The sequence below is a fragment of the Diceros bicornis genome, chromosome X (assembly GCF_020826845.1).
Source record: "Diceros bicornis minor isolate mBicDic1 chromosome X, mDicBic1.mat.cur, whole genome shotgun sequence".
In the NCBI taxonomy this organism is placed as follows: domain Eukaryota; kingdom Metazoa; phylum Chordata; class Mammalia; order Perissodactyla; family Rhinocerotidae; genus Diceros; species Diceros bicornis.
The window spans coordinates 63,994,691-64,021,737 of record NC_080781.1 but is presented as its reverse complement, the minus strand read 5'-3'; the positions used below and the strand labels follow the sequence as shown (position 1 = coordinate 64,021,737).

At 36.6% G+C, this 27,047-nt stretch overlaps 1 protein-coding gene across 5 annotated transcripts in view; it reads left to right on the top strand.

Moving 5' to 3' along the window:
* Positions 1 to 27,047, top strand: part of TEX11 (testis expressed 11) — a 353,243-nt gene that overhangs the window by 199,076 nt on the left and 127,120 nt on the right. For all 5 annotated transcript variants that reach the window (XM_058536116.1, XM_058536115.1, XM_058536118.1 and 2 more), the window contains 3 exons: positions 5,299 to 5,450; positions 7,624 to 7,709; positions 16,773 to 16,910. In XM_058536116.1, coding sequence (XP_058392099.1) covers positions 5,299 to 5,450; positions 7,624 to 7,709; positions 16,773 to 16,910 — 376 coding nt within the window. The remainder of the gene's footprint in view (positions 1 to 5,298; positions 5,451 to 7,623; positions 7,710 to 16,772; positions 16,911 to 27,047) is intronic.

Here is a 27,047-nt window from a genome sequence, read left to right as displayed (position 1 = left end):
CCTCCTTTTTTTCCCTTTTTCTCCCCAAGGCCCCAGTAGATAGTTGTATGTCATAGTTGCACATCCTTCTGGTTGCTGTATGTGGGATGCCACCTCAGCATGGCTGGATAAGCGGTGCGTCGGTGCGCACCCAGGATCCGAACCCGGGCTGCCAGTAGCGGAGTGCGCTCACTTAAGACTAAGCCACAGGCCGGCCCCCAAGACTGTGGGTCTTATTCAAATCTTGTTTTAGTTGTCCTCCTCTGACATTGATCTGGCAAGGGGGAGGGAGACACCACTTCATTATTGCTGGATAGAGTGGAAGTCTAGGTTTCCCACTCAGCTTCCGTTGAAATGGGATGGGGAAGGGAAGAAGAGGAGGAGGGTTGCTCATTACTGCTGGGTAGGGTGGGAGTTTTGACTCCCTTCTAAGCCTCCACTGATACCACTTGATCATGTGCCTCATTAGTGCTGCATGTGGTCTCTGCAACACTGCAGGGGGCGATGCTTCATTACCACTAGGTGGTTATGAAAGTCCTGAGTCTCCATTAGGCCTCCTCTGACACCACATCAGCAGGGAGAGAAAGGGATGCCTCATTACTACCAGGTGAGAGTGGAAATTCAGCCTCCCCAGGTGGTCTTCACTAGCACCTTGAAAATGTGGAGCTTCTTTAGCCACCCAGCAGGGATGAAAGTCCTGGCTCCCTACTCAGTCTTCTCTAACACTACCCTGGTGAGGGTGCTGAGTGCCTTATTTACAGACTGGCTAGAATGGAAGTCTAGGCTCTACTCAGCCTTTTCTGTCAGGAATGGGAATGAGGCCACAGTTTTCTCTGTGGTGTTTTGCTGGAGCCAAGCGGTTGTCTATAAATTATAGGCCTTGCTAGGCTCTGTCTTTTGGCTAGAGAGAGCATGCTTTTCTTAGGGCTTTTTCTATCTGTACCCATTGGTGGTTCCAGGTTGCCAGCTTCTCCAGCACCCATTCCAGGATATACAAAGCAACAAAGAAAACCAGGGACTCATCATTATGCCATTCATTGGGTCCTAAAGTTCCTAGTTTTTATCTTTCTCTCCATCTTTCAGAGTCATCTTATGTTTGTTTTATATATAATGTCAAGAGTTTTTAGTTATACTTAGAGGGAGCAATTGGGAAGAGAACATCTACTCCATTTTTCTGTAAGTAGAAGTGCTTATTATGCATTTTAATGGTAAGTCAATATATTATGAACAGTGATAATTAATAATTTCTTAATTCTCTTAATTTAAAACTTCCCAGTATTTGTGACAATTCTTCGTAAAAAAATATAGAAGATGTTTTATAGTCTATAAAATTTTCCAACAATACCCTAGAATTCTTTGTGAAGAATTTAAAAAATATGTACCCGGTCCTGTCACCCTGCAATTTAAATTTGAGAAATAGGTAAGACTTAAATTAGGAGAGATGTTACCTTGAATGTGCATTTTACCAACAATGTATGTCCAAATATGAAACTTACTAGTATGGTCAGAGGAAAGATAGTGGTGTATTCCTGGCAGCAGTTCATATAACTTGATTAGATCCTAATTGTCAGCATTTATTTTGTCCATTTCTTTAGAATTTGTACACATCTCTCATAGGAGGAAGAGGAATCAATTAAAAATGATCTGTAGTTAACTTGAATTAATGAAAACACTTAATGGAGAGTTAAGTCATTTTCCTTCAAATCACATTTATCACCGTTATTGTTGTGACTCTGAATATTATTTTCACAGGAAGTCAGTGGAATACAATTGGAAAAACTCTGGGGTCAAACACACCTGGGTTCGAATCCTGATTGCTGCTTTGGTTCTATAACTTTTGATCTGTTTTATGGCCTTTCTCAGTGTCAACTGCAAAATGAGTGTGCTGGAACACATTTTGTGGTGTTATAAAAATTAAATGAGATAATGTGTGTAAGGTGCTTAGCACAGTACCTGGCACAGAACATATACTCCATTAATATTTGTAACCCTTCATTGCTAACTCTACTTATGCTGGTATGAGAAGGTTTCCTGAAAGCAGAGAAAACATTGTCTTCTTTCTAAGAACAGTGTCTTATATCATGCCACTAAATATTCCACATATGTAATGTTAGAAGATAATTTGGGCTTTTCATGGGCAAAATGGTTTTATTAGTTTTTTATTATTTTCCTCCAGAATCAATAACAGGGAAGAGCATTTCAAACTTGCGAGTTGTGTTTTCCTTTCATATAGATTTTTATATAATAAAGAAATTTATGTTAAGTGATTTTATGTCTGTGTATAGTTGTCTTCTGATATTTGGGTAGGGATTTTTTTCTCTTTCTCCTTTTTTTTAGGGGTGAAAGAGAATACAGTAGAAGAAAAGGGATGTTAAATGTCTAAAAATTAAATGGAACGTTAGGCAAAGGCTTCTGATTCAAGATGGTTGACTGAGCATCAAATTGGCAAAAACTGAATTATATCAGGTATCGCTAGTGGGAATTTAAATTTTTATATGCACTCATTGGCATTTTCAGGTTGCCAGCTTCTCTAGCACCCACTTTTGGAGGACAAATTGACAGGATCAAAATTTAAATTGCTCATACTCAGCAGTTTTACTCTTGGTATTTACATGTGGTACTTCACATGTTACAAGGATATTTGCTGGAACACTGCTTGTAAGAGTGAAACAAGGAAAGCATCCTGAATATCATCAATAGAGGAATAGATAAGAAAAGTAAGGTATATCTATACTATAAAATACTGTGTGGCAGTTAAAAAGAGTGAGGTAAATCTATATATAATGATCTCAAACACATGTTGTTCAGAGAAAGAGGCAAAGTATACATAATATATAATTTATGTATTTTAAAAATATGTTTCTGTAGGTACAGACATGCATATAAATGCACCAAGAAAGGACTGAAAAGGATACTTACCAAACTTAGAAGTGGTTACCTCTGAGAAAGGGACTGGGACAGGGTAGGGGTCCAGGGAAACATTAGCTTTATCTTTACTATTTATTTTATTAAAAAAATTTTTTTAAGTTTTTAATTGTAGCAAAACACACATAACATAAAATTTACCATTTTAACCATTTTTAAGTGTGCAGTTCATTCATGTTAAGTACATGTACATTGTTTTGCAACTAATCTCCAGAACTCTTTGTATCTTGCAAACTGAAACTCTGTACCCATTAAGCAACAACCTCCTATTCCCACCCCGCTGCCAGCCCCTGGCATACACCATTCTACTTTCTGTCTCTATTAATTCGACTATTCTAGGTACCTCATTATTAGTGGAATCATACAGTATTTGTCTTTTTTTGACTGACGTATTTCATTTAGCATAATGTCCTCAAGGTTCATTTATGTTGTACCATGTGTCAGAATTTCCTCCCTTTTAAAGGCTAAATAATATTCCATGGTATGTGTATAGCTACATTTCATTTATCCATTCATCCGTCAATGGAGACTTGGGTTACTTCTACCTTTTGGCTGTTGTGAATAATGCTGCTGTGAACATGGGTGTACAAATATTTCTTTGAGATCCTGCTGGATCATGTGGAAATTCTATTTTTAATTTTTTAAAGGAATTGCCATACTGTCTTCCATTGTGGCTACACCATTTTACATTCCTACCAACAGTGCACAAGGTTTCCAATTTTTCCACGTCCTCACCAACACTTGTTATTTTTTGGTTTTTTAATAGTAGCCATCATAATGGGTGTGAGGTGGTATCTCATTGTGGTTTTGAGTTGCATTTCCCTAATGATTAGTGATGTTGAGTATCTTTTCATGTGATTGTTGCCATTTGTATATCTTCTTTGGAGAAATGTCTATTCAAGTCCTTTGCCAATTTTTAAATCAAATTGTTTGGTTTTTTGTTGTTGAGTTTTAGGAGTTCTTTATATATTCTGGATATTAACCCCATATCAGATATATGATTTGCATTCCATAGGGTCTCCCATTCCATAGGTTGCCTTTTCACTCTGTTGATTTTGTCCTTTGATACACAGCAATTTTTAATTTTTATGTAGTCTAATTTATCTATTTTTACTTTTGTTACCTGTGTATATGGTGTCATATCCAAGAAATTATTGACAAATCCAATGTCATGAAGATTTTCCCCTATGTTTTCTTCTAAGAGTTTTATATTTTAGTTCTTCTCTTTAGGTCTTTGATCTATTTTGAGTTCGTTTTTGTATGTGGTGTAAGGTAAAGGTGCAATTTCATTCTTTTGCTTATGGATATCCAGTTGTCCCAGCACCATTTGTTGAAAAGACTGCTCTTTCCCTCATTGAATGGTCTTGGCATCCTTGTTCAAAATCATTTGACCATATATTATGAGAATTTATTTCTGGACTCTCTCTTCTGTTCCATTGGAGTATATGTCTTTATGCCAGTACCACACTGTTTTGATTACTGTACCTTTGTAGTAAATTTTGAAATCAGAAAGTGTGAATCCTCCAGCTTTGTTCTTCTGTTTCAGGATTTTTTGGCTCTTTGGGGTCCCTTGAGCTTCTACATGAATTTTAAGGTGGAGTTTTCCATTTCTGCAAAAAATGTCATTGGGATTTTCTTAGGGATTGCATTAAATCTGTAGATCATTTTGGGTGTATTGACATCTTAACAATATTACGTCTTCCAATCCATGAACTGTTTGCATTTTTAAATAATCAGAATATACTGGTGTATTATTTGTGTAATCAAGCATAAATAAATTTTTTAAAGGAGCTGTTGGCAGAGGGAACTGGTAAATTTCTTTTTTTTCTTTCAGTTTTATTGAGATATAGTTGACATTCAGCATTGGATAAGTTTAAGGTGTATAGCCTAATGACTTGAGAAGGTGGTCAAAAGGTATAAACTTCCAGTTATAAGATAAATACTCTGTGTGTAATGTACAACATGATGATTATCATTAACACTGCTGTATGGTATATTTGAAAGTTGCTAAGAGAGTAGATCCTAAAAGTTCTCATCACAAGAGACTGGTAAATTTCTAATGTCAGTTCATGTGTCTTTACTGGATCTCACGTTCCAATTTTTATAAATTGGCATCAATTCTGGAGAAAAAGCATAAACTAGATATTAGGAGAGGGATGATTATCTGACTAAAGATATTCATGAAAAGAAAATGTTTGTGGCTTAATAAATTACACAGACATTGAATTAAATGATTTCTTGTTAACAAATAGGCTTATTTAGACATTTAATGATGTGACCTAAGCTCAGATGTAGTTTTATCTTGCCTGTTTTGCTTATACTCAAATAAACTTTTGTCCCATTGATCAAAAAACAAGTTATTCACACTACTTAAAATTATGTCTCATTCAACAGAGAATCTGTTGGATTTTATTTCCTGAAGATTATCTGTGAACATTTTAAGTCATCAGAAAATATTGGAAAAGCTCTCCTGCTGCACATTGACATGCTTTTACAAAGGAAGGAAGAGTTGCTTGCCAAGGAGAAGATTGAAGAAATCATTATAGGTCAGTAGGATTTCTGCAGGTGTTTTAGAAAGATGTTAATATGCATGTAATTCTAAGGTAGATGTCAGAGCAATAGCAAAATCCTCAGGGCAATAGATTTTTCCTTTTTCTCACTTTCTTTTTTTTCCATCCCTAATGGCCTTTAACTATAATACCTCACCTATCCAGATTCCACATGTTTGGAAATCTAGAATGAGAAACTAAGCAAAAATAACAGAACATCAACAAAAATAGACAAATCTCTGAGCTTAAAACTCACGTGTAGTGGAAAATGTCAGGTTAGAAACCTAATTTCATTTTCCAGTTTGATCTCAAATTAGCTGTGTACTTTCAGGCAAGTCAATAATATCTCTGGATTTTTTTTTTCTAACTATAAAATGAAAGTAGTGAACTACATTTTAAGTTTTTAACTTCTTTTTAGCAGCGGCATTCTTTTGTGATGCAATCTTATATGAACTCTGCCCCCAAATAAAATAGACTAGAGTTGCTCTGGTTGAAGCAGAGATGTAGAGCCAAATCTCAGCATTCCCCTAACCCCCCACCTCTCTGTAGAACCCTATATCCTGAAGAACACGGTAGTATGATTCCATTCTTAGAAAATTCTTGCCGCAATTCATCCTTCCAACTCTACACGTATGTAGAGATATAACTGGAATGATAGTCACTAAATGTTAACAGCAGGATTTATTCTGTTATAAAGGTGATTTGTTGCTTTCTTTATATTTTACCAGATTGCTTGAATTTTTATAAGTATGTGTTATATTTTTATAAAAAACAAAGTCTGATATTTTTTAAAAGGAAATCTTTTGACTAATCTCTAAGAGCCTTTTGAATTCTAGATTCTATGAACTATATGTTACTGATGATACCCTTCCTTCAGACTATCACTAAGAATTCAATTATTTTTAGACCCAATTTTGATAAGCTTGGTTAGCTGGTTTTCCAACACTTAGCATTTTAATGGTAGCATATTATAAAGAGAGAAAAGGTCTACAGGGAAATATACAGATAACTTGACCACAGGGAATAAAACAACTCTACAGATTTTATAAAACAGTTTCAAGTATTTTTAAAAATATAGCAATCTGTACTCTACTCTATAATAATTCCCAGAGACATAACTGTGATATTGTAACAGTGCAATAAAATACAATACTTGTTAGTGTTGTTGACTTTGAATGGTCCAGCAAAGGTTAAATTGTGCTTCAGGAAACTAGAAAGTATGTGTAGAAACACATAATTCATAAAACATAATTTTTAGAAAAATTAATAAATGAAATGATTTAGACTTTTTAATAAAAAAATGTTTTATGTTTAATGAAAGTAAGCTATCAGCTAACTAGAAAACTTGGTTATCCAGAATAATTAATTTTCCTAAGATTACAGTTAGCTAAAGTTGTATTGTGATATATAATTATACACTTATACTCTCAAAATATTATAATATTTTAAATAGATACATTAAGTAGCTTTTTACTCTCATGTAAGTGTTTTTAGCTAAGTCACGGAACAAACTAAGTCTGCTGACTAGGCTAGGGGGTCAGAGACTCTCAGTGTTCTAATCAAGACTTTTGTGGAAATTGATAGTGCCAAAGGGGTGGAAGAGAAGCAGGTATAGAATTCTATTATTGTTTAAACTTTACCTTAATGTGTGCTAATGTATTTGAACCCTATAAATGTCTAGACCAGAAATAATCAGACATGAGTTACAATTTAAAGTAATAAAGTTTTTGTGTAAATGTGGTCTTAAAGTATTTTACAGAGGCCTTAAGGTATAATTGGCCTTTCTCGTGAACCTGATCTGATCTAGTTAGTACATAATAGTATAAACACTTCTTATTAATGATTTATAGCATTTCTGTCTGTTCATTCATAGTAACATTAAGGCACCAGATGATGATCAAATTTAGAACATGGAAAAAACGTTAAAAAGAAAGTAGACTGGAAAACTATCGCAGATTGATGGGTGAATTACTGTGATTCTAGCAAACTCTGATTGTATTATATAATAAATTTTGCTAGTAAACCTAAAATTGATGATGAAAATCTGTCTGAATGTGATTATGTTTGTAGCCATTACTAAAAAATCATAGGTTCTAAATATAGTTAGCACTCTTTATTTAATGTAATAGATCTTGATTCTTGTTTTCAGAGCTTGGGTTTTTTTTTTCAGGTCACCAAACAGGAAGACAACTGACAACAGATTTAGTAGGCTGTTTACACAACATTCTGTGGAAAAAAGCTGCCAGAAGTTTTGAGGTTTGGGAATAATGTATTTTCATTCTTCATATTCTTTCTCTACCCCAACAAATGAAACAGTGTGTTCACTATAAAAATCATAGAGCATCAACTACTTTAATAATCTCTCTCTGTTTAGGTACCATCTATATATCAAACATTCATAATGTAGAGTGTTAATGGGCATTGGACAAGAATTTATTTAAAAATACTGAGATGTAATTTATCTCCTTGGGAGCTTACAGTGTAGGGAAATGATGTCACTGATATTAAGACATAGGAAAGTAATTTAGTTTAAGAAGAGGAACAAAAAGCCAGAGAGATTTTATTCCCTTTAAAATTGTGATGGGGAGCACAGAGGATTTTTAGGGCAGTGAAAATACTTTGAATGATACTATAATAATGGATACATGTAATTATGCATTTGTCTCAACTCATACAATGTACACACCAAGAGTGAATCCTAATGTAAACTATGGACTTTGAGTGATCATGATGTGTCAGTGTAAGTTCATCAATTGTTAACAAATGTACCACTCTGGTGGAGGAAGTTGATAATGGGGGAGGCTATGCATATGTGGGGACAGGGGGTACATAGCAAATCTCAGTACATTCCTCTCAATTTTGCTGTGTACCTAAAACTGCTCTTTAAAAAAGCCTTTAGAAAAGTTGTGGAATAAAAATGCAAAAAAAGAAAGCAATGTTTTTCCCTTTACAAAACAATCCAGGTTCCTATAGAAAAATTTGAAACTACAGATAAGTTTTTTTAAGTAGAGAATAGCCATTCATGATCTAATCACTCTTAAAATTTTGGTATATTTCCTTCTGATCTTTGTGTGCATTTGTGTATCCATGTGTAAATAAAAAATGAGATGTACTGTTAAAAAGTTGTGGTGGAGGGGCTGGCCCAGTGGCGCAGTGGTTAAGTTTGGTGCACTCCACTTTGGTGGCCCGGGGTTCGCAGGTTCAGATCCTGGGTGTGGACCTACATCACTCATTAAGCCATGCTGTGGTGGCGTCCCACATACAAAATAGAGGAAGGTAGGCACAGATGTTAGCTCAGGGCCACTCTTCCTCAAGCATAAAGAAGAGGATTGGCAACAGGTGTTAGCTCAGGGCCAATCTTCCTCACCAAAAAAAAAAAAGTAGTGGATTTCCACTTCCAACCAAGATATAATAGAGACCAAGTTTATGTTCTTGCCTGAACAACCTTGATTCCCTCCCCCACAAAAAACAAGATGAAATATGTGAAAAAATGGTTTTGAGACATTGGACATCAGGCAACAGAGAGTGATCTGTGGGAGATAGGAAATAAACAAGGTGAGCACTGCAAATGTGCAGCTTACTGCCTTGAATTTCTAGGCTGTAGCATAGGAACAGGAACTGAAGTAGATCCTAGCATGCTTCCTAATTTCAGGAGATGAGACTGAGAGTCTGAGGAGACAAAGGAAGCTAGGATTCATAGGACAGAGTACCAGAGAGGAAAGCATAGCACAGAAAGACAACCCCAGCAATCACAGAGTCCTCCTCCAGTGTTTGGCAGAGTACTGTTCAGGACAATATGGGATGAAAATACCTGATGCCAGCAGAATAACCGTCTAAAAATATTAGAGGGAGGAGTGCCTGGCACTCACACAGGTCTGGGAATAGAGCCTATTCATACCAGCCAGACTGGAAAACCTCTAATTTGTGGGGCATTGGGTAGAGAACTCAGAAGGGTCTTGTCTTAGTAGTGGGGAATAATTAGTCCTACACTGATCACTGCTCCAGACCTACCTAAAAAATCATAAAAGCATGACTGAAAGGATCAAATTGATCCCAAGGAGCTTAATTGCTTCCCAGAGTAAAGGTCAAGAATATTTATTGGAATAGAAAACTATCCAGCACCCAACAAAGTAAAGTTCACAATGTCTGGCATCCAGTAATAAATTACCAAGCATACAAAGAGGCAGGAAAACACAGTCTATAATGAAAAGAATAAGCAATCAATTGAAACTGACACAGAAGTTAGTATTAGTGGAGGACATTAAAATAGCTCTTATAATTGTTTTCCATATATTCAAAAATTTGAATAGAGACATGGAAGATATAAAAGACCCCAATCAAACTTCTAGGGATGAAAACTATTTCTAGGATGAAAAATATATTGCATAGTATTAAAATCAGATTAGACATTGCAGAAGAAAAGATTAGTGAACTTGAAGGCATAGCGATAGAAGCCATCCTAAATGAACCACAGAGGAAAAAAAAGAAACTAAAAAAATTAAAAGAGCATTAGTGAGTGATGGAAAAACTTTAGGTAGCTTAAGATATAGGTAATTGGAATCCCCAAATGAGGAGGGAGAGAATAGATATTTGAAGAAATAATGAGTGAAAACTTTTAAAACTTAATGAAAACTCTAAACCCACAGATTCAAAAAGCTTAGCAAACCCTACACACAAGAAACACAAATAAAACTAAACCAAGGCACATAATAATCAAATTGCTCAAAAGCAATGATAAAGAGCATATCTTAAATCAGCCAGACACCTTACATACAGAGGAACAAATTAAGGAGAACATCAGATTTCTCATTGGAAGCAATGCAAGCAAGAACACCGTGGAGCAACATCTTTAAAATAATGAAAGAAAAAAAGTCAACCTAGAATTCTATGCCCAGCACAAATATTGTTTAAAATTGAAAGTAATTGGTAAGAATGTAAAATAGTGCAGCCCCTATAGAAAGCAGTATGGTGGTTTCTCAAAAAATTCAAAATAGAATTATCATATGAGGCAGCAGTTCCATTTCTGGCTATATATCCAAAAGGATTGAAAGCAGGATCTATAATCCAAGAAAGGAGACAAAATAAAATCATAAAAAATACTTAAGAATCTAAGAGACGGCAGAAAAAGAGGAAAGAGGAAGCAAATTTAGATGGGGCAAAAAGAAAACAAATAGCAAAATAATAGATTAAAATCTCAGTGTATGTAAAATCACATTAAATGAAAATGACCTTGGCACCACAGTGACAAAGTAATATTGTCAAATTGGGTACAAAAACAAGACCCAACTTTATGGACTGCTTAAAAGAAACGTACTTTAAATGTGAAGATACATATATGTTACAAGCAAAAAGATAATAAATAATATATAGGGAGAAGATTACTCTAAAATTTATACTGAGGGGCCAGCCCAGTGACATAGTGGTTAAGTGCGTGTGCTTTGCTTTGGTAGCCCAGGTTCACAGTTTCGGATCCAGAGCACACACCGATGCACTGCTTGTCGAGCCATGCTGTGGCAGTGTCTCATATAAAGTAGAGGAAAATGGGCACATTTATTAGCCCAGGGCTGATCTTCCTCAGCAAAAAAAAAAGAGGAGGATTGGCACCGGATGTTAGCTCAGAAACAAAACAAAACAATAAAATTTATACATAAAAACAGAGGAATGAAAATATCTAAAACACTTCTGAGAAAGAGGATTAAAGTGGGAGGAATCACTTGACCTGATTTCAAGACTTACTATACAGCTGCAGTAATCTAGACTGTGTGGTATTGTTAGAGGTAAACACATAGATCAATGGAACACAATGGAGAACTCCAAAATAATCCTGTGAAAATATGCTCAACTGATTTTCAGCAAAGTGCAAAAGTATTCAATGGAGGAAGAATGGTCTTTTCAATTAATGTTGCTGGAGCAATTGGACATCCACAGGCAAAAAAAATAATCTTGACCTACACCCAACATTTTATACAAAAATTAACTCAAAATGGAATCAATAACAGGAGGAAAATTGGAAAATTCACAAATAGATAGAAATTAGACAATATACTCTTGAACAATCAGTGGGTGAAAGAAGAAATCAAAAGGAAATTCAAAAAATCTTGGGACAAACAAAAATGGAAACACAGCATACAAAAACTTATGGGATGCAGCACAAGTAGTTCTAAAATGGAAGTTTATAATGATAAATACCTGTGTTAACAAAAAAGAAAGATCTCAAATACACAACCTAACTTCACAACTAAGAAACTATAAAAAGAAGAACCAACTAAATCCAAAGATAGCAGAAGGAAGGAAATAACAAAATCAGAGCAGAAATCAATGAAATAAAGACCAGAAAAACAAAACAACAGAAAATTTCAACAAAAATAAGAGTGAGTTTTTTGAAAAATCTTTAGCTAGACTAACCAAGAAAAAAAGAGAATGGACTCAAATAAATGAAATTAGAAATGAAAGAGGAGACATTACAACTGATACCACAGAAGTACAAAAGATCATAAGAGACTACTGTGAACTGATCTGCCAACAAATTAAACAACGTATAAGAAATGGATAAATTCCTACAAACATACAACCCACCAAGACTGAATCATGAAGAAATAGAAAATCTGAACAGACCAATAATGACTAAGGAGATTGAATCATTAATCAAAAATCTCCCAACACAGTAAAGCCCAGGACCAGATGGTTTCACTGGTGAATCCTACCATTTGAAGAAGAATTAATGCCAATCCTTCTCAAAATCAAACTCATCTTAGACACTTCCAAACTCATTTTATCAGGCCAGCATTGCCCTGAGACCAAAACCAGACAAGGACACTACGAGAAAAGATAACTACAGGCCAATATCCCTGATGAACATAGATCAAAAACTTGCAACAAAGTACTAACAAACTGAATTCAGCAGCACATTAAAAGGATCATACACAATGATCAAGTGGAATTTATCCCTGGAATGCAAGGATGGTTCAACATATGCAAATCAATAAATATGATACACCATGTTTGACAGAATGAAGGACAAATATCATATGATCATCTCAATAGATGTAGAAAGAAAAATTTAACAAAATTCAACATCCTTTCGTTATGAAACCTCTCAATAAATTAGGTATAGAAGGAATGTACCTCAACATAATAAAGGCCATGTATGACAAGCCCACAGGTAACATCATACTCAAAAGTTAGAAACTTTTCCTCCAAGATCAGGAACAAGACAAGGATGCTCATTCTCACCACTTCTATTCAATAGTACTAAAAGTCCTAACCAGAGCAATTAGGCAAGGAAAAGAAACAAGAAACCATCCAAATTGGAAAGGAAGTAAATTGTCTTGGTTTGCAGATGACATGATCCTATATATATAGAAGACCCTAAAGACTCTGCCAAAAATCTGTTAGAACGAATAAATTCAGTAAAGTTGCAGGATACAAAGTCAAGATACAAAAATCAGTTCCTTTTTTATACACTAACAATGACCTATTCAAAAAAGAAATTAAGAAAACAATCCCATTTTCAATAGCATCTAAAACAAAAAAATACTTAGGAATAAATTTAACCAAAGAGATGAAAGATCTGTACACTGAAAACTATAAGACATTGATGAAAGAAATTGAAGAAAACACAAATAAATGGAAAGATATCCCTTGTTCATTAGAATTAATATTGTTAAAATGTCCACACTACCCAAAGCAATTTACAGGAAAACCTGCCTTTTGTGACAACATGGATGAACCTGGAGGACATTTTGCTAAGTGAAATAAGCCAGACACAGAGACAAATCCAGTCATGTGTTAGTTAATGATGGGGATACGTTCTGAGAAATGCATTGTTAGGCTATTTCGTCATTGTGTGAACATCATAGAGTGTACTTACACAAACCTAGATGGTATAGCCTGCTACACACCTAGGCTATGTGGTACTACTCTTATGAGACCATCATTGTATATGCAGTCTGTCGTTGACCAAAATATCGTTATGCAGTGCATGACTGTACTGCATGATCTCATTTATATGTGGAATCTAAAAAAGTCGAACTCATAGAAACAGAGAGTAGCATGGTAGTTATCAGGATTTGGTGGTTGGGGGTTGGGGGAATTGGGGATATGTTAGTCAAAGGATATAAACTTTCAGTTATCAGATGAATAAGTTATAGAGACCTAACATACTGCATTGTGTCTATAGTTATAATAATGTATACTTGAAATTTGCTAAGAGAGTAAATCTTCAGTGTTCTCACCACAAAAAAAAAAGTAACTGTGTGAGGTGATGGTAAGTTAATTAGCTTAATTGTGGTGATCATTTCACAATGTATATATATATCAAAACATCTTGTTTTTGTTTTTGTTTTTTGGTGAGGAAGATTAGCCCTCAGCTAACATCTGTTACCAATCCTCCTCTTTTTGCTGAGGAAGATCGGCCCTGGGCTAGCACCTGTGCCCGTCTTCCTCTACCCTATATGTGGGACGCCTGTGGTGCATAGGTCCGCGCCCAGGATCCAAGCCTGCAAATCCCGGGCTGCTGAAGCAGAGCACACAAATTTAACCACTACGCCACCAGGCCAGCTCCAAAAATGTCTTGTTTTACACCTTAAGGTTAGGTGCTGCAAAATAGAATGGTGTCCTTGTTTTCTTTTAGAGGGCCTGTATCTATTTCCTTAATGAGCAGGTGAAAAATTACTTCCGAATTCCCTTCTCCTATTGAGTCTTCTTCTTTTCCCTCATTTTCCAGTCTTGCAGAATGATTTTTTAAACTCTCACTTTCAACTCTGGAGAATGTAATTTTAATTCTAAATAGTCAAAGGCAGTGTTGTACCTACTCAGCACAGTTGTTTCTAATTGAAGAGTGCAGTTTTTGCCTTTCAGGTCTTGATTACTCCTGTTCTTCATTGAAAACTGAAGTATCCCAACTTCTTGATATGGGACTCATCTACCTTAACCTGATGTGCATGAGAAATCTGAATTTTTTTAGCTTAAAAAAAGTTATCCAGGGCTGGCCCCGTGGCTTGGTGGTTAAGTGTGCGCGCTCCGATGCTGGTGGCCCGGGTTCGGATCCCGGGCGCGCACCGAGGCACCACTTCTCCGTCCATCCTGAGGCCGAGTCCCACATACAGCAACTAGAGGGATGTGCAGCTATGACATACAACTATCTACTGGGGCTTTGGGGGGAAAAATAAATAAATAAAATCTTTAAAAAAAAAAAGTTATCCAGTTTATTTCTATCAGATTTTTCCTAATAGCTTGTTACCATTGAAAATTTTAAAGTGCCTCAAAAGTAAAAAAAATATTTTTGTTCAAAAACACAGCAGCATTTAATTATAATAGTAAAAACCCTGGACATTAACTAAATATCCAAGATTAAGAAAATCATGGTATATTAACTTAATTGAATGTTATATATTCCTTAAATTGACAACTGTGAAGACTACATAGCAACATAGATTAGTATTTACAAAAAAAAAGTTAAGGGGAAAGAATAGAACATGAAATTCTAATATAAGCTATGATTACAACTATATAAAAATACGAAAGGAAAAAGTTAAAATGGAATGTAGAAAAATGAAAATAGCTGTATTAGCATGGTGAAATATGGCTGTTCTCTTTTAAAATTTTTATCATCATGTTAATAACTTTTAAATTGTATTTTGAGTTTTCTAGGGTGGTTCACCACCCTCTTAGATTCTTCATCCCACGTGTGAAATTTTTTTTAGCTTTATTGAGGTATAATTGACAAAATTATAATATAATTAAAGTGTACAATATGATGATATGATATACGTATACATTGTGAAAGGGTTCTAACAATCGATTTAATTAACACATCCATCACCTCACACATATTTACCTTTTTTTTTTCTGGTGAGAACACTCAAGTTCTACTCTCTTAGAAAAATTCAATTATACAATCCAGTATTATCAACTATAGTCACTATGCTGTACATTAGATCTTCAGACCTTTTTCATCTTATAACTGAACTTTTGTTCCCTTTTGCCATCATCTCCCCATTTCCCTCACCCCCCAGCCCCTGGCAACCATCATTTTACTCTCCATTTCTATGAGTTCAACTTTTCTTTTTCTTGTTTTTTTTAAGATTCCACATGTAAGTGATACCTTACATATTTGTCTTTCTCTGTCTGGCTTATTTCACTTAGCATAATGTCCTCCAGGTTCATTCATGTTGTCACAAATGGCAGGATTTCCCTCTTCCTTATGGCTGAATAATATTGCACTGTATACATATACCATATTTTCTTTATCCATTCATCGGTAAAAGGACATTTAGGTTGTTTCCATACCTTGGCTATTGTGAATAAAACTGCAATGAACATGGGAGTACAGATATCTCTTCGAGATAATGATTTCATTTCCTTTGGATATATATCCAGAAGTGGGATTGCTGGATTGTATGGTAGTTCTATTTTTGTGTGGGGGTGTGTGAGGAAGATTAGCCCTGAGCTAACATCCATTGCCAGTCCTCCTCTTTTTGCTGAGGAAGATTGCCCCTGGGCTAATATCTGTGCCCATCTTCCTCCACTTTATATGGGATGCCGCCACACCATGGCTTGACAAGCAGTGCATTGGTCCACGCCCGGGATCTGAACCAGCGAACCCCGGGCCGCTGAAGCAGAGCGCACGAACTTGACTGCTACGCCACCAGGCTGGCCCTTGGTAGTTCTATTTTTAACATCTTGAGAAACCTCCATACTGTTTTCCATAGTGGCCATACCAGTTCACATTCCAACTAACAGTGTTCAAAGTTTCCCTTTTCTCCACTTCCTTGCTAGTATTTGTTATCTCTTTTCATTTTGATGATAGCCATTCTAACAGGTGTGAGGTGATATCTCATTATGGTTTTGATTTGCATTTTCCTGATGATTAGTGATGTTTAACACCTTTTCATGTACTTATTGGCCATTTGTATGTCTTTGGAAAAATATCTATTCATTTCCTCTGCCCGTTTTTAAAATTGTATCTTCTTTTACTATTGAGTTGTATGAGTTCTTTAGATATTAACCCCTTATCAGATATATGATTTGCAAATATTTTACCCTGTTCAGCACGTTGCCTTTTCATTTTGTTGATGGTTTCTGTGAGTTTTCTAATGTAGGGGGAAAAGAGAGAATATTGATTGACACTTTATCTATAACTTACACTAATCAAGAGTGATAATAAACTGCACTTAGAACTCAACTAAAGAGGGTATTGTGTTTTGGTTGCCTAAAAACAAAATACCATTTTTTGTTTGTTTCTAGGGGTGAGTTGGAAAAATTAGGATCAAATGTAGAGATATCTCTGTGATTTTGTTATTTATTTTTAAACTTTAGGTACAAAATTACGCTGATACCTTACACTGGTACTATTATTCTCTGAGATTGTATGCATCTGATCAAATGAATCCGGACTTGGCCAAGCTGCAGAGGAACATGGCTTCCTGTTACCTGCATTTGAAACAACTTGACAAGGTTCTTTGATTTACCTGTTTTTCAAAGGCAGTAAATGAGAGAGATAGGTGCAGTGGTGTGACTTCTTGGCTGTTAGGTTAGGATGTCTGAGAGTTCCTTCATATAAGATAAAGTCAAATTGGTATTTTCCTGATCTGCACACTGTAAACATTAATGAGTGGAACTTCCCAAAAGGAGAGAGAATTTGGAAGATCATTAATTCCACTACTTGCTGTTTATTTTTTGCACCCTGTTCTAGAGGGTAATATATCATTGGAACGCCTGAACAAAATTATTTGCTACTAACCATCTGCAGTATTGTCCTTTGAAGCAGACTAAATTTTAAGGTACACATTTTTTGGTCAAGCATTCAGTGTGAGAGCAAATACTTGGATGAAATGGTCATTCTTTTATTTTCTGGATTATCTCTTGCCTTTGCAACCACTCTAAAAAATGTTCAGCAATTCATTTCTTATCAGGACAAAATTCTAGAAGGTAAAAGAGATAAAAACTTAAGAATAGAGCTATTCATACTTTCCAAAACAATTGAGACATTTCTTCCTTTGGGTATCATGTAGTATGCACAAATGGAGGTGGGTGGGTATTGGTTCATGGAAGGACAAAAAGCAGGAAGGGTGAGTGTGGACCCTGATAAAATATGAAAGTTTTTGTTGCTTTTCAAGTTTTAATGACAAGTTTAGGGGAAAACATGTGATTAAGAGTTGTAATTCCAGACATTTTCTTTGAAGATTTGTTTTCTTTGAAGGGTTGTTTATCTGACTAAATACTTTAGATTTATTCTCAAAAGACTATTTACCATTTAGTTTGTATGTTATAAATTCATAGTCCTAGAAGAGAAGTTGAAATATTAATTAATCCGTCATATTTCTGCATAGGCTAGCATTTAAGTGTTTCAGAAAGATAGTTGACTACTGTTTACTTAAAGACGTGAAAAGAAGATTATCACACAGCTTTTGTTACCTAATTTATTATATATTTCTGTACAGGATACCATTAACTATTTCAGAAAGATAGTTACCTACTGCTTACTTAAAGACTTGTAAAGAAGGTGATCACAAAGCTTTTGTAACTTCCATGATTTATATTGGCCTGGCAGATTGGTGAGGACCTGGACCTGGAGCTAGACATGACAGTTGGGGGAATGGATTCATCTGCAAACTAAGGAAGGATATCTAATCAGTTACTCAAGATAGAAAGAAAGAGCACAGTGTGAGGCACTGTGCTAGTCTCTGGAGTTACAGAGATGAACAAGACAGTTGCCTTTGATTCAACCAAGTTGCTGGCCTCAGGGTATCATAAAGGGCAGATAAGCAGATCATGGCAATGAGGGAAATCTAAGTGTTGGAAATATTCCATGAATTAGGCACACCGGTAGTTGGCATCACATAAGCATATCAAGAGGAAACAGGTCTTCAACCATAGAGATTTGGACTCAGGCACGACTCGAATCTTTGAGGCATTGGGGGTATATGCAGACAGACTAGGAAGAGCAAGGTAGAGCTCCAAACCTAAAGGAACTGGGATATGAGGCTGTTTTTAAAAGTGGAGCTCAGGCATAGAGAGCAAGACTGGAATACAATTACCAGAAGAAGAATATAAAGTGACTAGATACAGTCTTCCAAGATTTGAAGCAGTGCCTCCTAATCTTTTCTAACTAATGTCAAGTTTGATCCTAGAGCTTAGTATAGGACTGAACCTATAACTGGGAGTTTAAATGGTGTTAGTAGTGAGGAGGGGGAAGATGAAGAGAGCAGGAAACCAAGCAGGTCCTATGTGTGATTATATCATTTAAGGCCAGTTTGGTGGTGAAGCCAAAGGTTATTTTGAATAAGTTCAAGGTAACCTTGTTGATTACTATTAGTGCATTTCTCCATTTCATCCTTTCTGTCTTGAACTGAGCAGACATTGATTTGATACCCTCCATATGTAAGGAATGCTCTCCTATAGGAGACAGAGAAAGGTGAAAAAAATTACACAATCCATCATATTTTACTATAGCCTTGTTAATTTTCATTGCTTTTTTCACTCCTTCCCTCGAACTATTTGAACATTGTTAAGATTTGTGAGACCGTGTTTATTGGATCTGCTAAAATTTCATGGTTTTCCAGCTAGACATTTAATAAAACTGATTCTTGTTGACTGTGTATCATATTCCCCACAATGGTGATTCCAAAAAGTTTTTTGTTTTGTTTTGTTTTGTTTTTTTTATTGAGGTCACATTGGTTTATAACATTGTGTAAATTTTCGGGAGTACATTATTATATTTTGACTTCTGTATAGACTGCATCATGCTCACCACCAGAAGTCTAGTTTACATCCATCACCATACATATATACTCCTTTACCTCTTTCACCCTACTCCCACCCCATTCCCCTCTGGTAACCATCAATCTATTCCCTGTATCTATGAGTTTATTTTCACGTATGAGTGAAATCGTATGGTATTTGTCTGTCTCTGTCTGACTTATTTCACTTAGTGTAATACTCTCAAGATCCATCCATGTTGTTGCCATAGATATGATTTCATCTTTTTTATGGCTGAGTAATATTCCACTGTATATAGATATACCACATCTTTATCCATTCATCCATTGATGGGCACCTAGGTTGCTTCCAAGTCTTGACTGTTGTGAATAATGCTGTACTGAATATAGGGGTGCAAGTATCTTTTCAAACTAGTTTTTTTCGTGTCCTTTGGATAAATACCCAGAAGTGCAATAGCTGGATCATATCGTATTTCTATTTTTGAGTTTTTTGAGAAATCTCCATACTTTTTTCCATAGTGGCTGTACCAGTTCGTATTTCCACCAGCAGTGTATGAGAGTTCCCTTTTCTCCACATCCTCTGCAGCACTTGTTATTTCTTATCTTTTTCTTTTATTGATATCATAATAGTGTATAACATTGTGAAATTTCAGTTGTACATTATTATTTGTCAGTCATCATATATATGTGCCCCTTTACCCCTTATGCCCACTTCCAAACCCCTTTCCCCTCTGGTAACTACTAATCTGTTCTCTTTGTCCATGAATTTGTTTATCTTCCACATATGAGTAAAATCATATGGTGTTTGTCTTTCCCTGTCTGGCTTATCTCACTTAACATAATGCCCTCAAGTTTCATCCATGTTGCAAATGGGACCATCTTGCCTTTTTTATGGCTGAGTAGTATTCCATTGTATATATAGATACGACATCTTTATCCGTCTGTCAGTCAATGGGCACTGGGGTTGCTTCCACGTCTTGGCTATTGTGAATAATACTGCAGTGAACACAGGGGTGCATAAGTCTCTTGGAATTGTTGATTTCATGTTCTTTGGATAAATACCCAGTAGTGTGATAGCTGGGTCATATGGTATTTCAATTTTCAATTTTTTGAGAAATCTCCATACTGTTTCCCATAGCGGCTGTACCAGTTGCATTCCCACCAACAGTGTATGAGGGCTCCGTTTTCTCCACATCCTCTCCAACATGTCTTGTTTTTTGTCCTGGTAATTATAGCCATTCTAATAGGTGTAAGGGGATATCTCATTGTAGTTTTGATTTGCATTTCTCTGATGATTAGTGATGTTGAACATCTTTTCATGTGCCAGTTGGCCATCCATATATCTTCTTTGGGTCTGTTCATCTCCTCTGTCCATTTTTTGATGGGGTTGTTTGTTTTTTTGTTGTTGAATTGTATGAGTTCTTTATATATTTTGGAGATTAACCCCTTGTCGGATATATGATTTGCAAATATTTTCTCCCAGTTGGTGGGTTGTCTTTAATTTTGTTCATGGTTTCTTTTGCTTTACAGAAGCTGTTTAGTTTGATGAAGTCCCATTTGTTTATTTTTTCTTTTGTTTCTTTTGCCTGAGTAGATATGGTATTCCAAAAAATCCTTCAAAGGTGAATGTCAAAGAGTTTTATGGTTTCACATCTTACCTTCAAGTGTTTAATCCATTTTGAGTTAATTTTTGTGTAAAGGTCTACCTTCATTCTTTTGCATGTTGCTGTCCGGTTTTCCCACCATTTATTGAAGAGACTTGCCTTTCTCCATTGTATGTTCTTAGCTCCTTTGTCAAAGATTAGCTGTCCCTTTATGTGTGGTTTTATTTCTGGGCTTTCAATTCTGTTCCATTGATCTGTGTGTCTGTTTTTGTACACACAAAACAGTTTTGATTACTGTTTTTGATTACTGTTTTGATTACTATAGCTTTGTAGTATATTTTGAAGTCAGGGATTGTGGTGCCTCCAACCTTGTTCTTTTTTCTCAGGATTGCTTTCACTATTCGGGGTCTTTTGTTGCCCCATATAATTTTAGGATTCTTTGTTCTATTTCCATGAAGAATGTCATCGGGATTCTGATTGGTATTGCTTTGAATCTGTAGATCGCTTTAGGTAATATGGATGTTTTAACTGTGTTTATTCTTCCAATCCATGAGCATGGAATATCTTTCCATTTCTTGATGTCATCATTGATTTCTTTCAATAATGTCTTATAGTTTTCATTGTATAGGTCTTTCACCTCCTTGGTTAAATTTATTCATGGACATTTTATTCTTTTTGTTGCGATTGTAAATGGGATTGTATTCTTGAGTTCTCTTTCTGTTAGTTCGTTATTAGAGTATAGAAATGCAACTGATTTTTTAAGTTGATTTTCTATCCTGCAACTTTGCTGTAGTTGTTGATTATTTCTAATAGTTTTCCCATGGATTCTTTAGGATTTTCTATATATAAAATCACATCGTCTGCAAACAGTGAGAGTTTCACTTCCTCCTTGCCAATTTGGATTCGTTTTATTTCTTTTTCTTACCTCATTGCGCTGGCCAAATCCTCCAGTACTATCTTGAATAAGAGTGGTTAGAGTGGTCACCCTTGTCTTGTTCCTGATCTCAGAGGGATGGCTTCCAATTTTTCCCCATTGAGTATGATGTTGGCTGTGGGTTTGTCATATATGGTCTTTTTATTACGTTGAGGTACTTTCCTTCTACACCCATTTTATTGAGAATTTTTATCATAAATGGATGTTGGATCTTCTCAAATGCTTTCTCAGTGTCTGTTGAGATGATCATATGGTTTCTATTCCTCATTTTGTTAATGTGGTGTATCACATTGATTGATCTGCAGTTATTGAACCATCCCTGTGTCCCTGGTATAAATCCCACTTGATCATGGTGTATGATCCTTTTGATGTATTGCTGTATTCAGTTTGCCAATATTTACTTGAGGATTTTTGCGTCTATGTTCATCAACAATATTGGCCTGTAGTTTTCCTTCTTGGTGTTGTCCTTGTCTGGCTTTGGGATCAGGGTGATGTTGGCCTTGTAAAATGTATTAGGAAGTGTTCTATCTTCTTCAAATTTTTTGAGTAGTTTGAGGAGAATAGGTACTAAATCTTCTTTGAATGTTTGGTAGAATTCTCCAGAGAATCCATCTGGTCCTGGACTTTTATTTTGGAGGAGATTTTTGATTACTGTTTCAATCTCTTTACTTGTGATTGGTCTATTCAGATTCTCTATTTCTTCTTGGTTCAGTTTTGGGAGATTGTATGAATCTAAGAATTTATCCATTTCTTCTAGATTGTCCAATTTATTGGCATATAGTTTTTCATAGTATTTTTTTATAATCCTTTGTATTTCTGTGATCCATTGTAATTTCTCCTCTTTCATTTCTAATTTTATTTATTTGAGCCTTCTCCCTTTTTTTCTTGGTGAGTCTGGCTAAGAGTTTGTCAATTTTATTTATCATCTCAAAGAACCAGCTCTTAGTTTCATTGATCCTTTCTACTATTTTTTTGGCTTCAATTTCATTTATTTCTGCTCTAATTTTTGTTATTTCCCTCCTTCTTCTGACTTTGGACTTTGTTCTTTTTCTAGTTCTGATAGGTGTAGTTTAAGATTGCTTATTTGAGGTTTTTCTTGTTTGTTAAGGTGGGCCTGTATTGCTATGAATTTCCCTCTCAGGAACACTTTTACTGCATCCCATATGAGATGGTATGGTTTTTTTTTCATTTGTCTCCAGATAGTTTTTGATTTCTCCTTTAATTTCTTCAATGATCCATTGGTTGTTCAGTAGCATGTTGTTTGATCTCCACATGTTTGTCACTTTCCCAGCTTTTTTCTTGTAGTTGATTTCTACTTTCATAGCATTATGGTCGGAAAAGATGCTTGATATGATTTTAATCTTCTTATATTTATTGAGGCTTGCCTTGTTTCCCAACATATGGTCTATTTTTGAGAATGTTCCATGTGCACTTGAGAAGAATGTGTATTCTGCTGATTTGGGATGGAGTGTTCTATATATATCTATTAAGTCCATCTGATCTAGTTTTTCATTTATTTCCACTATTTCCTTGTTGACTTTCTGTCTGGTTGATCTATCCATTGATGACAGTGGAGTGTTAAGGTCCCACACTCTTATTGTGTTGCTCTTAATATCTCCTTTTAGGTTTGTTAATAGTTGCTTTATGTACTTTGGTGCTCCCATGTTGGGTGCATATATATATATATATTTATAAGTGTTATGTCCTCTTGATGGAGTGTCCCTTTTATCATTATATACTGTCCTTCTTTGTCTCTCATTGTCTTTTTTATCTTGAAGTCTGCTTTGTCTGGTATAAGTATGGCAACACCTGCTTTCTTTTGTTTGCCATTAGCTTGGAGTATCATCTTCCACGGCTTCACTCTAAGCCTGTGTTTGTCTTTAGAGCTGAGATGTGTTTCCTGAAGGCAGCATAACGTTGGGTCTTGTTTTTTAATCCATCCAGGTGCTCTGTGTCTTTTGATTGGGGAATTCAATCGATTTACATTTAGAGTGATTATTGATATATGAGGGCTTAATGCTGCCATTTTATCACTTGTTTTCCAGTTGTTCTTTATGTCCCTTGTTTCTCATCCCGTGTATTCAGACTGCAAATTGAGTTTGATGGCTCTCTATGATGGTTTTCTCAGTTTTCTCTTGATTTTTCGTTTGTGTCTTTGTTCTGATTTTATGTTTAGTGGTTACCATAAGGTTTGTATAAAATATCTTGTAGATGAGATAGTCCATTCTCTGATAGCCTCTCATTCTCTTAGTCTAAGCGGTTTCATCCCTTTCCCTTTCCCTTTCCCCTTCTAAGTTGTTGTTGTCACAACTTATTCCATTATGTGTTGTGAATTTGTGGTTAAAATGAAGTGATTATCTTTATTTTTGATGTTTTCCTTCCTTTTATCTTTAGAGTTATGATTAAGTGTTTGCTAATCTGTTCTGATAGAGAGTTGCAATTTTCTGATTTTTTGTCTGCTTATCTCTTTGCTCAAGGCTTTGTAAACCCTTTCCTCTTTTTTTTCATGTATGAGGGCCTTCTTGATCAAATCTTGTAGGGAGGGTCTTGTGGCAATGAACTCCCTCAGCTTTTGTTTGGGAAAGTGTTTATTTCTCCATCGTATCTGAAGGATATTTTCACTGGATATAGTATTCTTGGCTGCAAGTTTTTGTCTTTCAGAATTTTGAATATATCATTCCACTCTCTTCCAACCTGTAAGGTTTCTGCTGATAAATCCACTGACAGCCTGATAGGGGTTCCTTTGTAGGTTATTTTCTTCTGCCTTGCTGCCCTTAATATTTTTTCTTTGTCATTGACTTTTGCCAGCTTTACTAATATATGCCTTGGAGAAGATGTTTTTATATTGATATAATTAGGAGTTCGATTGGCTTCATCTACATGTAATTCCAGCTCCTTCTCCAGGTTTGGGAAGTTCTCAGCTATTATTTCTTTGAACAACCTCTCTGCTCCTTTCTCCCTCGCTTCTCCCTCTTGAATACCTATAATCCTTATGTTACATTTCCTAATTGAGTAGAATATTTCTCAGAGAATTTCTTCATTTCTTTTTGGTCTTAGTTCTCTCTCCTCCTCCATCTGAAGCATTTCTGTATTCCAGTCCTCTAGATTGCTAATTTTATCCTCCATAATGTCAGCTCTGTTATTTAAGGACTTCAGATTTTTCTTTATCTCATCCATTGTGTTTTTCATCTCCAACATTTCTGATTGGTTTTTCTTTATAGTTTCAATCTCTTTTGTGAAGAATTCCCTCTGTTCATTAATTTGGTTCCTGATTTCATTGAACTGTTTTTGTGAATTCTCTTGTACCTCGCTGAATTTTTTTATGATGGCTGTTTTGAATTCTCTGTCATTTAGATTGTAGATTTCTGTGCCTTCAGTATTGATTTCTGGGTGTTTGTCTTTTTCCTTCTGGTCTGGAGTATTAATATATTTCTTTATACCATTTGATGGAGTGCATTTGTGCCAGCACATAGTGCTAGTATTTGGTTGCAAGTTCCACCTGCCACCACTGGGGGCGGCAGGATATGGGTAATCTGAACCTGCTGTGATCCCTGTCAGCTGTGCCTGTCGAAACCTGGGCCACTGCTTGGGATTGCAGTGGCCCTGTTGGGTCTCCCACTTGAATGGGAAAGCAGTCATGTGGGGGCTCAGGGCTGCTGCCACTTGCTCCCACAGTCCTGCTGAGATGCGCTTCCCCCTTTGGGGCCACAGTGGTACTGTGAGTGTTCACAGCAGCTGGGAGCTCGTTCGGTTCACCTGTACTTGCAGCTCAGCTGCCATCTGCTCCTAGGTCATACCAGCCATTGTACTTGGTGGGTGGGACATCCCCACTTGGTCTGAGCCAGAGGCACTCTGTGGGACTGTGGTGGGACTGTGGACTCTCCCATTGGATGAGAGAGTGATCACACAGGGGCTCAGGACTGCTGCTGCCTGCACCCACAGTCCTGCCAAGTCACTCTCCTCCTTTCGGGGCTGCAGCAGTGCTATGGGCATTTGCAGCACCTGGGAGCTTGTTTGCCCAGGCCACAGCTTTGCTGCCGTCTGCTCCTAGATCTGCTCCTAGGTCGCACCAGTTGTTGTGCTTGGTGGGTGGGGCCTCCCCACTGGGTCCTAGTCTGAGCCACTCCCTGGGACCACCAGGGGACTGTGGACTCTCCTACTGGACGAGAGAGTGATCACATGGAGGCTCAGGGCTGCTGCCACCTCCTCCCACAGTCCTGCCGAGTCATGCTCTCCCCTTCAGGGCCACAGCTGTACCATGGGAGTTCAAGGCAGCTGGGAGCTCATTCTTTCAGGCTTGTAGCTCTGCCGCTATCTGCTCCTAGGTCACACAAGTCTTTGTGCTTGGTGGGTGGGGCTTCCCCACTGGGTCTGAGCTTGATCTGCTCCCTGTGAACTGCACAGCCCTGAGGACTCTCCCACTGGACAGGGAAGTGATCACACAGGGGCTCAGGGCTGCCATCACCTGTTTCTGCAGTCACGCCAAGGCACGCTCCCACCCTCGGGGCCATGGTGGTGCTATGAGCGCTCCAGCTGGGAGAGCAGTTGCATGCGTGCACTGGGCTGCCTGGGGGCCAGAGAGTGCTCACCCATCTCCACCACCTCCCCAGGGGGTAGTCCATCCACCTTCAGAGGTATAGCTGCGTGGGTCTCTCAGGCATCCTGATGTGCTGTGTGGGTATCCTCTCCTGATCAATGAATGTCCATTTAGTTGTAATTCAAAGGGGGAGAGACAAAGGGAACAGCTCACTCTGCTATGTTGCTGATGTCACCTCCCAAAATATTTTTTGTCCTTAAGCCCACATGCCTTATCCTTCTTTTTAGCAGAAAACCTTATCTTGTAATATTCTGAGCTCGTAGCCACCAACATGAATTTCATCAACTTCTCTCCTCCTTAGCTGTCCTTTCTTCTTTCTTCTCTCTAAGAAAGAAGTAACTTTCTCTGGGGACCTTCACTACAAATCTCAACCCTAGGTCTTTAATCTTTTTCTCTCTGCTATTTCTTTCCTCTGTCACTATAATTATTTTAAGGTCTTCTTTATCCAAAAACCTTCCTTCGACCTTATCATCCTCCTGAAATTACAGTTGTCTCTTTGTCCTTCCTTTCATCACCAAATTTTCTAACCTAAAACTACTGCCTATATTTTTTCAGTATTCATTCTTTCAAAAAATATTGACTGTCTACTACATGTTAAGTACTGTCCATTGGGGATATAGTAATGAACAAAATAGACAAAAACCCCTACCACTATGGAGTTTATATTCCACTAGGAGAGACAGACAATAAGAAGATAAATATTATGGTATATTACAGAGGCCAGCAAATTTTTTGTAA